General features: G+C 52.3%; 1 protein-coding gene across 10 annotated transcripts in view; it reads left to right on the top strand.

The window, feature by feature from the left end:
• Positions 1-15385, top strand: part of ST3GAL3 (ST3 beta-galactoside alpha-2,3-sialyltransferase 3) — a 184069-nt gene that overhangs the window by 155518 nt on the left and 13166 nt on the right. For all 10 annotated transcript variants that reach the window (XM_054512919.2, XM_054512914.2, XM_054512918.2 and 7 more), the window contains 4 exons: positions 1939-2033; positions 5121-5184; positions 5984-6079; positions 6373-6559. In XM_054512919.2, the coding sequence (XP_054368894.1) occupies positions 1939-2033; positions 5121-5184; positions 5984-6079; positions 6373-6559 (442 nt within the window). The remainder of the gene's footprint in view (positions 1-1938; positions 2034-5120; positions 5185-5983; positions 6080-6372; positions 6560-15385) is intronic.

Here is a 15385-nt window from a genome sequence, read left to right as displayed (position 1 = left end):
TACCAGCAGCTTACTGTTTTTGTTTGATCCTGTCTTTGTGTATTGAGAGAAAGTTGCATCCATTTGCATAGTGATGTTTTCATTATTATAAAGTGAAAAAAGAGTCTACGGAGCTCAGTACAGATATATACCAAAAGGTTAGTTGCCTTTGTGTTTTAGGATTATGGGTATTTTTTATTTATTTGTGTTTGTGTGTCCATCCATCAGTATTTTTTCCCCAAAATCAACACCTATTACAAGCTACACCATAAATAAGGCTTTTTTTAAAAAGTAAAAATTAACATAATGAACTTTCTAATCAGCTGAATAACACAGGGAAAAGGAGAGGAAAAGGAAAAAAAATATGTTGAGAACGTTTGGCAAGATCTTAGGGGATTTTATTAGCATATGACAGCCAGTACCTATTGGGAAGCAGACAAAATCCTGTCCAAGCCTGATTGAGAAACTTTGCAAACATTTTATAAGCTCAGTCCCGACGCAGGAGGAGAGGTTCTTGGTGCGGGCTTATCCAGGGACCTTGTTTTCTTTGCTGTTACACGTAGGTTGTGGCCAGGACCCTCGGTGCCTCTGGGAGAACATCAGATATATTAATGTACTTTGATTTGATCTGCCAGGTATGAGAAACCTGCATGCCCCCTGTACACAGAAGGGAAGCGTGCTAACTCAGAAGTCCAAAGGAAAGCTGCTCTGCAGGGAATGGCCTTTCTGTTATCAAGTGTTGACGACTTCTTCCTAGCCATGAGTAATGGGGCTTGGGGGGTGTGGGGCAGGATGGCAAGTTTTCTGCCTCTTTCAAGTTCACTTCAAAATCTCTAATAATATTAGGCCTCCAAGTGATTATTGATAGTATTCCTCCTGGGTAGGGTGATCATGATGGTTAGTGAGGATGGAAGTGAGAAAGGTTTGCTTAAGTTGGAGTATATTCACAGGGCTAAGTTCTAGCTCCTGGGCTTATACGGCCTCTCCTCCAGTCTTCAGGTTTTCAGGGGCTGATTTAGGTTGAGTTAGAAACACAGGGATGGAGCCAAGGCCTAGGCCTCTTCCACACCTTCATTCTTGGCCGGCAAGGCCCCAAGCAGGCCCCACTTCAAGAATCAACACACAGTAGACGATCAAGTGCTGGCCGTGTTCTGGGCCACCAGGTGCCCCGAGAAAGGTCTCAAAATCCGGTGCTAGGTTCCATGCATCCCTGAAGAGCTTGGTTTCTCCCGTCGTTCTCCCCTCATTGCCATCTCAATCCCTACTGACTTTGTCCCCACCACCCACAGCCTGCACCCTGGCAAGTAAAACTTTCTTTTCCCTTCTCAACTCAGCGTCATCCCGCCCTTCCTTTTCTCCCCCTTTCCCTCCCATCTTTCCTCCAGGCCAAAATTACCCCCTCCTCTTCTGCATGTGCCCCTCCCCCACCTCCTGAGGAGCTTGGGGTTCCCTCCATCCTTGTCTCTGCCAGGCTCCTACCTGTGGGAGGCCTCCCTTCAGCCCTGCCTCCTGTGGCTGTTCTCCCTCTCATCGAGAATTCTCCTTCCTCCTCACCCTGGGTGGTCCACCTCCCAGAATGCTCCGGGCACTAGCTGTCTTTGGGTCTCTTTCTGCTCACCTGGTCAGTATGTCACCTCCGTGTTCCCAGACTGCAGGGACAGTGTAGGTGCGTGCCTGGGTCGCCTGCCAGAGAGCTTGCCGTGCTGCACCTCCATCCTGGCCGAGCGGTCTTGCCTCTCCACCCCTGTAGCCGGCCGTGTGGGCACTGGCCAGACCTGCCCCTTCAAACTCAGGCTCCAGTAGACAAGCTGTGTCAGATGCCGCACAGCAGCTCCCCCCTGACCAGGGGCAGGGAAGGTGCTTCTGGCAGATCCACTGCCCTGACAGATGTGCTGAAGAGCCAACCTGTACTCCTGCTTGTTGCCTTTGGGAATCCTCAACAGCCCTGTTGTATTCCAGGTTCTCCAAGCCAGCACCCATGTTCCTGGATGACTCTTTCCGCAAGTGGGCTAGGATTCGGGAATTTGTGCCGCCTTTTGGGATCAAAGGTCAAGGTAGGTTGGGAGCCCTGGCTCACTCTATATTAACATGGGATCCCTCAGCCTGTCTCCCTGCACTCAGGACAGGGCTGTACACTCAGAAGTCCCCATGCTGGGGATCCACTCCTCTCCCTCCCTCTTCCCCTTCCTTTCTTTCTTCCGACTTCAGTGGACTGTTTATTTACTCAGAACCCACCACTTGGCCAGGGTCAGGCATACAGCAGTTCAGTGGACAGTACAGTCCTGCTCCTTAAAAAAGCTCCAGTCTAGTGGAGACCCAGGTACTTAGAGTGCAGGGCAGTAAGGGCTCTGACAAGGTAAGAGCACAGTGAGATCACAGGACAGGATGCCAGGGACATCCATGCCGGAGGACCAGATATGAGAGGGAAATCCCTGAGAAGACAGAGGCCATCCCTGACAAAGACCCCAGCCTCCTCCATCATCCCCTCCTTACTACCCTGGTCTCTCCAGTCCTTTCTTACCCTGTCCAAGGCTTACCTGTCCCCTGTGCCCTCAGAACTGTCCCCTTCCATTGCCTTAGGGACCTTGCTCATGCAGCTCCCTCCTGACTTAAGACTTTCCCACCCCTGACAGTTTAACAGTTCTGTTGCCTTGTCAAGTGCCTGCACTGTTTCATGGCATTGTAGAGTTTGGGCTTTTAGGGTCAGACATTGAAGGATCAGATCAGTACTACTTCTTTACTAGCTGTGACCTTGGACAAGTTACTTAACCTATCTGTGCTTTAGTTTCTTCATCAGTTAGATGGAGAAAAATACTACCATTGTATTAGGTTGTGGTCAGAATTAAGTAAGATCACTGTTGAAGGTGTGATATCATTTGGCCAGGGGACTAAAAAATACATGAATCCTCCACTCAGTCAGTCCATCCCTCCCTGAAAAGAAAACAGGGACCGGCAAAAGGACTCTTTGGAATGGGAGTTTTGATCTCAGATCCCCAAAGACAAATCCAGTGGGTAGGGCTGAACTATGTGAAGAACTCCTTTTTACTGGGTGCAAGTAGCTAAGCAGCCTACTCTTCTCCTAAATCCTTGCTCAAGACTCTGATTCTACTAAGCTACAAAGACCTGGAAAGGCTGGTACACAGCCCATTGGCTAGCAAGAAGAGAGCACCTGCTAGTTTATACCCTTTCTCCTAACGTCCCCTCCTAGAAAACAAAAACCCAAGCCATAGCCTTGACTTTGGCCAATGAGTAGCAATATGCTTTTTCTTAGAGGTGCAATGGGAGGTGGGAAAAGGAGGAGGTCTGTGGCCTTCTCTGAAGCCCTGCAGAAGGGATGCCTGAAAGCACTGAGTATAGAACCCTCCTTAAAGATCTCTTCCTTACCCATTCTCCTTCATCTCCTGGGAAGATTCGCTGTGCCTGCTGCCTCCTCTTTCTCACCATTTAGTCCTGAGCACTCTCTTCCTTCCACCATCCGAGTGACACTGCTCAGTGCCCCCGTGAAATCCAAAGGGTCTGTTTCAGTCCCCAACTTGACCTCTTGGCTGCATCTGACAGTGTTGTCCACCCTGTCTTTTAAAAAAAATGATGGGGCTGTTATTTTTAAGTTGGGAGGCATTCTTTCTTTACATGGAATACTTCAGGCATATAAAAAAGAATGAAGACTAGTACAGTGAGCACCGTGTACTGTATACCCAGCTTAAGGAATAAAACATGAAATACAGTTAAAGCTATGTGTAGCCCTTCCCGTTCTATTCCCCTCCTTCTCCAGGAGACCGTTAGTCTGGTTTTAGGGTTATTGTTCCAATGCCTGTGTATCTATTTCTGTGACATATTTATATATCCATCTAAAATGTATTGTTTTTGCATGTTTTTACATTTTACAAATAATATTTTGTGTGTGTGTGTGTACTTTTCAGATTAATTTTTTTGCTTCTGCTTTTCAGGTTTATCTGTATCAGTACACATAGCCCAAGGTTGCGTCTTTGTTTGTTTTTACTGCTGTGTAGTATTCCATGTACCACATTTAACCTGTTTTCCTTTGGCAAACATTTAGTTTGCCTCTAACATTTACTATTACAGACAGGTCCGCAGCAAACCTTCTTGTCTCCTTAAACAAATGTGTGAGCATTCAGATGCTGTCTTCCTAGGAAGAGAGTTGAACGATCTTAGTGTACGCACATCTACATCTTTGCTTAATGTTACTAAGATGCTCTCCACTATGGCTGCACTGATCTACTTACTTTATCTCCAGATCTCTATGTACATTACCTTTTCATCTTCCTAACGACTCTGCAGCATAGGAATTGCCATCTTCATTTGAAAGATGGGGAATTAAAATGCGAAGAAAGTAAGTGATTAATCGGAGGTCCCAGAGCTCTGAAGTAGCGCAGCCAGGATTTGACTCCAAAGCCAATATCATTATACATTATATGATAATGTTCCCATTATGCCAGAGTTTGAAAAGAGAGCAGTTCCCATCGCCAAAGCCAGAGAGAGGCCAAGAAGAATGAGGTCTGAATAGTGGTCACAGGATCTGAGGACACAGAGGTCCTGGGCCCCTTGCTGAGGACCTCCTGAGTGGAGTACAGGTGGGCAGATGCCAGGCCTTAGGGCTTGGAGATGGAAGGTGGCAGAGACAGGCTGGCAAGACCAGGACTGGAGATCGGCAGTGTTGGAGGGGGAAGTGAGGGGAAGACAGTATCAGAGACTGAGGCAAAGGGGTCTGAGTTGGGAGCTGGCAGAGCCCACTCGAGCTCTTTAGTGTTAGTGGCCTCTGTCTCTGGGCAGATCCCGGGCCTGGGGATCCGTGTCCTGGGGCCTGAGTGCAGAGCCTCCGAAAGCCAGAGGAGACCTCCCAGGAAGGGCTGGGAGCCCTGGGAGAGAAACTGCATGTGGGTGCTGGGGACTGGCTCTGGGCAGAACCGAGTGTGCCTGCCTGTTCCCCTGCCTCTGTCTCGTTCCTCGGGACTACAGCTAGGCCAGTGGCCCAGCGCAGCCTTGTGCCCAGAGCTCCCTCCCCACACCGTCACATCCACCTCCACCCTGCGCAGGGGTGTGTGCCTCCCCCCCATCATCCGCAAACACTGCACGGGCATGCCAGTGACCCTCTAACGGTAACCTCCCTCCTCTGTCCACAGACAATCTGATCAAAGCCATCTTGTCAGTCACCAAAGAGTACCGCCTGACCCCTGCCTTGGACAGGTGAGCCACTTACTACCCAGCCCCCTGCCCCTCGGCTGCCTGGCATGTGCAGAGGCGTTGAGACCCCGCCAGCCCTGGCTGGACACGAGCAGATTCTCCAGCGTGTCCACAGGCGCACACACAGCGCCCATGCTGGGGTGGTAAGCAGATAAGATAAGGGGGGCCATCCAGCTGGCCTGCACCCCCTGGGCTGTAAGCACTTGGCAAGATATTTCAGTCCTCAGCCGTCCGAGGTCTGAGGGTAAGGACAGAAGACACTGGGCTGAAATCAGCCCAGCACTGGGACTGAGAGCCTGGGTGGTCGAGGCAGGTGGGGGGGCCAGGGCTTAAATGCAGGAGGCAGTGACAGCTCTGAAGCCAATGGACCCTGGAGGGGGGAAGCCCCAGGCGGGAGGAGCAAGATGAATAGGGCTTTCTGATGGCCAATGGGAGCATGGGGGCTTCTGAGCTGAATATAAGCCCAGCCTTGGGTCCCAGAGCCTCCAGGCCTGTCCTCTCTCTTGAACTCCACTAACCCTTGGGGAACCTTTAGCCTAGAATGCCATCTTACCAGAGGCTCCTTCCTCACCACCCCAGAACTGGTGCCCTTGCCCCTTCCACAGCCACGCTGTCCTGGAGAGTGTCTGGGACTAGGGATGTCAGAGAGTCCCAAGTGGCCCAGCTACCCACAGTATGGTTTTGGCCTCAGAATGCTGCCAGAAGCCCATTGGTCTTCCCCGATCCTGCACTTGGCCAGAGGGGTAGGGAGAAGGAGCCCTAGTGGGCAGCTCTCTAGAGGTCTCTGCCTCTCTCCCCTCAGCCTCAACTGCCGCCGCTGCATCATCGTGGGCAACGGAGGTGTCCTTGCCAACAAGTCTCTGGGGTCACGAATTGATGACTATGACATTGTGGTCAGGTGAGCTCCCCAAAGCAGGGCCTCAGGCACCTGAGGGTCCTGGCCCAAACCCTTGTCCCCGAGTCCATTGAGAACTGTCTGTCTATCTGGCCATTTGGGCTGGAGGTCAGCAGAAGCCTAGAGAAGAACCTCTAGGTTTGGAGGGCTCTGGAAAGCTACGTGGCTCCAGGTGGCCTGGCTCCCTGTTCTCTGCCCCTGGGGAATTCTGGGGTCATGGTCCCTCCCCAAACACGAGCCCACAGGCCCCATGCAGTGAGCCCAAGGCAGGCTCTGACTGGGCCTGCTCTCTGTAGACTGAACTCAGCACCAGTGAAAGGCTTTGAGAAGGACGTGGGCAGCAAAACTACACTGCGCATCACCTACCCTGAGGGCGCCATGCAGCGGCCCGAGCAATATGAACGCGACTCTCTGTTTGTCCTCGCTGGCTTCAAGTGGCAGGACTTCAAGTGGTTGAAGTACATCGTCTACAAGGAGAGAGTGGTGAGCTCCCCATGCACCAGCTCCTTCCCCTCTTGCCCTGGCCTTGCCCGGCTGCCAGGTCAGCCCCTTTCCCTGAACCCAGCAAAGAGCAAGTAGGAACCTTTCAAAAGAAGCGTCAGTGACCTAAAGCTGAAAGACACACCCAAGCTCAACCAAGGGACAGAGAGGCCAGGGGGTCCAAGGGGCGCTGGTGTGGGCTCCTGGAGCTACTATGTCTGATATCTGCCACCCGCCCAGATGCCCAGACGGTGTATGCTTTTCCAGCCTTCTCTAGCCAGACCCTGAGTCCCTCCCCAGCAGGCCCTGCAGGCCCTTTCCTGGCCTTAGGTCCCCCTGGAAGGAAAGCTTTCATCTGGCTAGCCTCAGTGTCACTCCTAATCATCTCAGTCCCCTGCCCCCACCTTGTAGTGGCCTCCCCAAGCCCCTTACCCTCTGCGAGGCCTCTCTCATGTGGATCCACCCTCATTCCCAGCCCGGGGAGGAAAGCCTTATCTGGATTCTGGGGCTATTCTGCAGGGATAGCAGACCCTTCAGTGAGCTTGAGGGGGCCAGTTCCCAAGCCCATAAAGTCCTGGTCTCTCCCCACTTTGTACTTGTACTGCTGACCTGCAGCTGGATTCCCCAACTGCCATTGAGTCTGGTTGCACTTCGGGAATGGTCAGACTCTGTCCTCATTGTTGTAGGCAGGCAAGGGCCTGGGCCCATTTCTCTAGGGAGATTGTGTGGCCAAGTAGGGTGACTGCTTCTTGGTGGACCACCCACTGAGTCCCCTCCTGAGTTCTCTTTTTCTCAGCTCTGGGCCTACAGGGATACCTGCCAACGTGTCCGGGCCCATTTCCCCTCTCCCCTCAACCAGCTGTCACCAGCCACCCGAGGGGAGGGGTACTGCAGAGTTCAGGCCATTCGTCTTCCAATACCCAAGCCTGTTACCAGAGGAGAATGATGACAGATGGCCTCCGCCTACAGTTAGAAGCTGGTTGTTCTTTCTGGAGGTTTAGAGGCGAGTTCGGGGTTGGGAACAGCTTAACCTGCCTGAGGAGGTCTCAGTGCAGTTTGGTTTAACTCCACAGCCCTTGCCCAAGCAATGCCAAGTGCAGGCAGTGTCGAGTAGGTAGCAAGCGAGAGGGAAGACAGAAGTCGGGTCCAGGAATCCAGGTAGGTGGGACAGTGGGGAAGGGGAACCCACCCAGAGCCAAGCGGAATGAGGCGGCCAGGCTCCACTGAGTCTAACTTGGCTCCCCAAAGGGGAGCAAGGGGGTTGGCTTCAGCCAGCTCTAGCTGCAAGAAGGCCCATGCAAACCAGGGAGGGAATGGGGGCTGAGGGAGCACCCTTCTGTTTTTAGAACCATGGCCTGAAAACTAGTGTCCTCAGGGCCCGCCCTTCTCTCTGCCTTGAAGGCGACAGAAGTGGGATCACAGATAGGCATTTCTCAGGGGAAATGGGAGGGAATTGAGTCTGCCTTGGTGAACCTCCAGGGAGCCCGAGGGCTGCTCTCTCGCCCTGGCCTCTTGCCCGCCGGCCCAGCCTCTCCTGGCACATCCTCTCCTCTGTGCACAGACACCTGTCAGAGGAGCTCCTGGACGGCAGGGGCCTCAACCCATTGGCTTTTTTTAAACCCCTCAATGCCCAGTCATCATAAATGCCCTGGTGTTGGCTCAAACACCAGATCCTGCTTCCTGCTGAGCAGACTGGGTTCAAACAGGCAGGCCAGGGAGGGTGATTCAGGGCAACCAGGTGGATGTTATCACCTGTTCCTTCCAAGAACACCAAGGTCAGTTCATTCAAGGCTCTTATAGTTCATCCAAGGAAGAAAGGAAAGAAGGCAGAAAAGGAGGGCAGTCAGCTAGAGTCAGGAGACTCCCTGTGCTCCAGCCACTCAGGGAGCAGACAGCAGGGCCTCACTATTCCCAGGAAGACTCTGAGGAGCTCCCCCCTGGCCTGGCCTTGGCTGCAGGCCGACCGAAGGTACTGGAGCAGTTGGGATGAGGAATTAGGAGCTGCGCTCAGGCACGCACTCACCCATGTGGATGTCTGTGTCCTGGCCTGGCCGTACCCAGGGATGTAGGACCAGTCTTGTTTTAGTGAGAACTCATTCCCAGGGTTGGTAGGGGTGAGTGAGGAGAGAGAGGGGACCGGGAGGAGTCCTTTGAAATTCCATGAGCCTTCCCTGGCTCCCAAGTCAAAGATAACTTGGGCCTTTAGAGTGAGCTGCCAGAGGAGAGCCAGCGATGCCCATGGCCTCCCCAACCCTAGCCCTTCTTGGCGACACAGGAAGCCTCTCCTTTAGAACCCTTCCCTACTGGGCGCCTGGGTGGCTCAGTCGGTTAAGCGACTGCCTTCGGCTCAGGTCATGATCCTGGAGTCCCGGGATCGAGTCCCGCATCAGGCTCCCTGCTTGGCAGGGAGTCTGCTTCTCCCTCTGACCCTCCTCCCTCTCATGCTCTCTGTCTCTCATTCTCTCTCTCGCAAATAAATAAAATCTTAAAAAAAAAAAAAAAGAACCCTTCCCTACCCCAAGCCCAGGGCTGGTGCCTTCACAGGACCTCTCCCATGCTCTACTTCACTTCTCTGGCATCTGAGACTCAGGTAAATGTGGGGGAGGCTACTTCTCCAGGCCCTTCCTCTCTGGTGCCAGCCACCCACTTGTCCTGCTCCTGCAGCGATGTTTCCAACCGTGCAGCCTCTGGGGAGCTCTCTGTACCTGCCCGGAGCCTCACCGGTAGAATTCTGGCAGGAAGGAGGCAGCTCTGTGTTTGGGAGCCAAGGCCTAGCTGGGCAGGGCTGGAACGGGTATCAGGCCTTGCTCACGGCATCTGCCTGCCACTTGCTGTGTGCGCAGCTGCTCAGTGGGTGTGGCTTTCTGGTGCCCAGGAGCCTTGATGGGATCTGGAAAGGGAAAGATGGGAAAAGAAGACTGAACAACCCAAAAAACAGCCAGTGCTAAGGCCGGCCGTACTTTCTTCATCCATTTGGGGGCTCTTCTTGTCACCATTTGTGGCCCATTTGGTTCCCTGGCTCACTGGACAGCTGCACAGATGACTCCAAACAAGTTACCTAAAGGCTTGTTGTCTCCCAGCCCCCAGGAGCCCTGAGCTAGGCGGCAAGCTTGGAGGAGTTCCTCCTGCCTCAGCCAGCCTCCCCTCCCCATGCCCCAGGATGCCGGTGACCCAGAAAGGAGCTGCCCTTCTAGTCCCCCTCCCCTCTCATCTGCACTCCTGGGAGGCTGGCCTCGTTGCTGCCGGGCCTCTGATTGGGTGTTAGTTCAGTGAGGCCCCGAGACCTGGCCTGGGCGGGTATGGGTATGGTTCCAGCACGTCAGGGGGACGGGAGAGGACAGGGGCTGGAGTTGGCCCCTGGACAGCCTCGACACAGGCCTGACCTCCCAGCGGTAGCTCAGGCCTTGGGGAAGGAGGGAGGGGCCTAATGCACGAGTGGACTGGGCCCCAGAATTTGGAAAGGCAACATAGTTTAAGAGGGAAACACAGATCAGGCCTTAGAGTCAGATAGACTTGGGTTTAAATTTAGACTTGTCACTTGTTAGCTGGGTTACCTTAGGCAAGTTACCCAGGCCCCTTAGATTTAGTCTCATCCATTAAACAGGAGTAATACTACCCATCATTGGGGATTGTTTTAAAAATTAAACCAGGTGAAATATAGAAGCACCTGGCATGGTGCTTGACACTTAGTAAGTGCTGTCTGGCAATGATTAATGCTATTTATTATTTTATTATTATTATTATTACTTTTATTAGTGCTGTTAGAACAGCCTGGTGGCACTAGGGAATAAGGATTGTCTGTCTAGGCTGTAGGGTCTGACCTAGGAGGTGACTTAAAGCAGGGGTCAGAGGCCAGGCCTAGAGGAAGGAGACTCGGGGCCTCCTGGGAGAGACAGCAGGGGTGGGCTAACGGTCCGGGAAATCCCCAGGGCAAACAGGGCCACCAGGTCCCTGTATATGAGGCCTTACTGGACCAGGCCCAAGATGGGCACTGAGTGTCCATCTGCACCTAAACCTATACTCTGTTCCAGGCCAGGGAGGGATGCAGAGCCTTAGGAGCTCAGTATGGTCATTGCCTCACCTTAGGGGAGACTCAGTGCAGGAGACCTGGAAATGGTGCTGAGGCTGACACACACTGTGGCCTCTGCTGACGAAGCTTCTGCTGAGTCAGCATCTGTGATCCCTCCACCACCCCACCTGCTTCTCCCCTGTGAGGGCCAGGAGGCCTCTGTGCTCATCCCCTTGGCCGCATCCTAACTGCTGCCCCTCCACCCTCAGATAAAAAGTGCTCAGGGATTGGGGTTCGTGCCGCCCCCGCCCCCTGCTCTTCTCATCACTGTCATCTATGACCTCTTGGTTACTGTGCCTGGTAATCAGTATTATCACTGCTGCCTCCTCTCCCCACCCCCTTCCTGCCTCTCTCCCTCCTCCTCGTTCTCGTCCTCCTCGTTCTCGTCCTCCTCGTCCTCGTCCTCCTCCTCCTTCCAATGTCCTCATCATAGCCGTCGCGTATTAAGCTCTTCAGTTTGCCAGCCTTCTTTAAATTCCTTCATTTGGCTCTCATAATGACCCTATTAGATCAGTTCTGTTATTATCCCCATTTGGGGGATTGGGAAACCGAGGCACAGGGAGAATGAGTTGCTTGCTCAAGCTCACACAACTGGCTAAGTGGTAGAGCTGAACTCACACCCGCTCTGCTTCTGGGTCTTCCTAAGAAATAAGCCTGACCACATCCCCCTCCTGCTTGGAATCCTCCATCAGTCAGCTCCCCCCTCCTCCCCCACAACATGGCCCATGAGAATGGTAGGAATTGTGGTTTACTGAGCCCCTCCACATGCCAGGCCCTGGGCTGCGTGATTTCCATGCAGTGCCTCAGTCAACAGCCCTCCACGGCCAGACCATGAATAGAATTAAGTGTAAGGGTAGCACCTGGAAACGTGTCAGAAATGCATTTGGGGTCCCACCTTCAGCCTTGAGAATGAGAAACTCTGGGGGCAGGCCCAGCAGTCTGTTGTAATGAGCCATCTAGGAGGTTTGGATACAGGCTCAGCTCTGATACAGCCAGACTCCATGGAACAGCACCCGTGACCTGGCCCCTGCCAACCCCTCTTTCTTGCACCCAACATACAGCCTCCACTCTGGCTGTGTCAGCATGGACGTCCTGTTTCCAGCCTCTGTGCCTCAGCTGCTCCCCTTGGCCAGGCCGTCGTAGATGCTCCTCTTCAGAGTCCAGTGAAACACTCCTCTCTCTGTTTTACTTGAGGCTTTGCTTCTCTGTCAGCTCTTACAAGCCCCCAGAGGACAGGAACGGTCGTGTTTGTCTCTCCAAGTCCATCACCTCCAGGAGTGTCTTAAACATAGTTGGCAATGGGGCGCCTGGGTGGCTCAGTCGTTAAGCGTCTGCCTTCGGCTCAGGTCATGATCCTGGGGTCCCGGGATCGAGCCCCGCATCGGGCTCCCTGCTCAGCGGGAAGCCTGCTTCTCCCTCTCCCACTCCCCCTGCTTGTGTTCCCTCTCTTGCTGTGTCTCTGTCAAATAAATAAAATCTTAAAAAAAAGACCAAAAACATAGTTGGCCACACATAAATGAATCAATAGGTATGGAAACTGAGGCCCAGAGTAAGGCAGGAACTTCTGGCAGAGTAGGATTCCAACCCAAGTCTTCCGGCCCTCAGTCAGGGCTCCTTCCTCTCAGCCAGGCTGTCTCCCTCTTTCATGGCCCTGGGAGGTCGTTCTTTTAGATCCAGACCCTTGCTCTCCTTTTGCCTCTCCTGAGCATCTCTTTCCCTTAGCCATGTTTGATCTTCCTTTTGCCGGTCAAGATCACTCTCCTTGATGAGGAAATGAGAACTGCCCTGTCCCTGGCGCTCTGCGTCTTTCACTTGTCTGTCAGCCTCACGGAGCCGGCCCCACGCCGACTCCTATTTCTGTTCATCACTTTTTCCAAATATAGCTTTCAAAAAGTTTTCTGACCCTCTCCTTATAGTGCACATCAAGGTAAATTCCAAATGGCTAAAAAGTAAAAAATATAAAAATACGACCAAAGGGAACTTTGAAGTAAGTAGAATAGAAATCAGATCCCTTGGAGGGAAAAGAACTTCCAAGGGATAGACGGGCTAGGAGAAATCAGATTTAATAATATATGAAAATTTATACTGAATTAACAACAACAAAAAGACTGGAGATACCACAAAACTTTGAAAAGTGTATTTGGGAAATATGACAGACAAATGGTTATTGTTACAGAAGTTGACAAGAAAACCATTAGGACCCCAGCGGATAAAAGGGCAGGAGACTGAACAGATGACACGGAAGGAAATATAACTAGGAACAACAAAAATGTGCTTAACTTTCTAGCAGTCAGAGAAATCCATGCGAAAGCAACAGGATGCCTTTATCACCTACCACATCTTTAAAGAATGTGTTCAGGGGTACCTGGGTGGCTCAGTCGTTAAGCGTCTGCCTTCGGTTCAGGTCATGATCCCAGGGTCCTGGGATCGAGCCCCGCATCGGGCTCCCTGCTCAGCCGGAAGCCTGCTTCTCCCTCTCCCACCCCCCCTGCTTGTGTTCCCTCTCTCGCTGTGTCTCTCTCGGTCAAATAAATAAATAAAATCTTAAAAAAAAAAAAAGATTTAAACAATGTGTTCAAATTATCATACATGATGCTGGCAAGAGTGGAGTGACAGGTGCTTTCAGAGGCCACTGGTCAGATTGGAAATGGGGACGAGATTTTTGGAAAGGAAATGACATTTGGCACCAATAGCCATTATCCAAAGGAAGGACAATCTGCAGGCAATGATTTTTATTATAGTGTTATCTGTAATGGCCAAACCCAAATATAACCTAAGGGGTTCATTACGTAAATTGTAGTTTAATGACTCGGAGGAGTGTCAGCGACCCTGCAGCAGGGGTGGGCGCTCCCGCCAGCGTTGTCAGGGCTGCCCCCACCCCCACCCTGCTGCTTCCTGCGGGTAAGGTCACCTCAGCCCGCGTCTTCGCGTCTTCGCGTCTCCGAGTTTCATTTTCCTCTTCTGTATGGTGAGGATAGGAACAGCTTCCCCGCGTGGCTCCCTGTCAGGCCGCCCTCAGGAGTGAGCGGGTCAGTGCCCTGGGCGGCACCGGACACACGGTGCTCCTCCCGAGGATGACCATCACCTTCTGAGAAGTGAGACTTGGCCAGGCAGGGGCCCAGGAATGAGTGTGTCAGGGACGGCAGCGGGCCTTGGGCACAGGGCAAGGGCCACCTGGTCAGGAAGGTCCTGCCACCCCATGTCTTGGCCTCCGGGACACTTAAAGAAGCCCAGGACCCTAACCAGCTGCCTGCCCCAGCCTCTGTAGATGCTGGATGAAGTTCGGGGCACAGAGAAGAGCATGGGTGATAAGTGTGGTATATTCGGTGAATCGGTGTAACTGGTGTGTGACGTGAGTGCAGTCATGCCCCGAGACCTGGCCAAGAAGGCGCCTGGCTCTCCTCCAGCCGCACCCCTTGCCGTGGAGTGAAGAGGAGATGCCCACCGAAGGACCATCCTCACTTGGTAGGCCAGTCCTGGCACCTAGAGACCTTAGAATTTCTTGCGCTGGCAGGGCCAGGTCCACTTCCATCCTCCTGAAGACAGAATACGCCTCCACGTGCAGACCTGGAAGGCCAAGGAGGGCTGTTTGCAGAGGCTGGGAGCAGAAGGTGGATGTGGCGGCTGGGGAGTCTGCTCACATGTGCATAGCACTTACGGTGTGGGGTGGGAGCGGGTGTGGGGAGAGGAGGGAGGCAGGCTGGGGCTGGCTCTCCTTACACCACCACAGCCCGGCAGGAGTCTGGATTCTAAATTCAAACCTGGATTTCCAGGTGGTTTTTCAAGGGAGAATAGAATATATTTTATTTAACAGCTTGATACCTTGATCTGTAACTTCCAAATATTTAGGATCTAAAATTTAGACATGTGGTACATGGAATCCATTTGTAATTTTGTCCTTGGCCCCACAAGCATTGGGGGTGCTGCATGGATATGGGGGCAAGGGCTGCAGATGAGGCTGGGTAAGCAGGGATAGAAGGTAAAGGGTCACATCAAGGAGCTTGGACTTCATCCTGTGGTATAAACAATAGCAGAAGCCAGCGAGCTGACTTGTTGCCAAACATATTACATGCAGGACTGACTTGTCATAGCACAAACCACTATGAAGTAGGAACTATTCTTATTTTCCTTATTGTGTAGATGAGGATAAGACGACTTAGGGCAAATAACATGACTGGGACACAGAGTTGGTAGTTAGGGTGTCAGGGTTCAAAGACAGACCTACAAAATCATAGGGGCAAGCCAGGGTGGGCTGACGGACAGTGTGAACTTGGGAAACATATGGTTGCGTGATGGATCTGCCCAGAAGCCACAGATTTGGTAGTTGCTTGGTTCCTGGGGGTGAGGGAGAGGGAAAGGTCAAGGGAGATGGAGGACTCATGTCTGGGTTTTTGGGGAAGAATGATGGTGGTGGATCCTCGGGGAAAAGAGATTGGAGAAGAAAACAAGCCTCTTGGGCCTTGGTTTCTTTAGCAGGGGACTGGACTAGATGCTGTTAAAGGTCTCTTTTTGTATGATTGTAATCTGTGTTTTGAGGGTTGTTGGTTAAAATGTTATAGAATCTATTTGTACAAAAAGTACATGGTTTATATATAACAGGCACTCAAGTATTCGTTGATTGGTTGATCTGGGTTAATCATTAGCTCTGAGATATTTGCATCTGTAAATAGCCTTCTTTTTGAGCTCTTCATTTTTTTTAAGGGGGGAGGGGCAGAGGGAGAGGGAGAGAGAGAATCTTAGGCAGGCGGGCTCTGTCTCAT

The sequence above is a fragment of the Mirounga angustirostris genome, unplaced genomic scaffold, assembly GCF_029215605.1.
Source record: "Mirounga angustirostris isolate CCGP_5_RB_7025 unplaced genomic scaffold, mMirAng1.0.hap1 SCAF_4, whole genome shotgun sequence".
In the NCBI taxonomy this organism is placed as follows: Eukaryota; Metazoa; Chordata; class Mammalia; order Carnivora; family Phocidae; genus Mirounga; species Mirounga angustirostris.
This window is presented reverse-complemented; position numbering and strand designations above follow the sequence as displayed.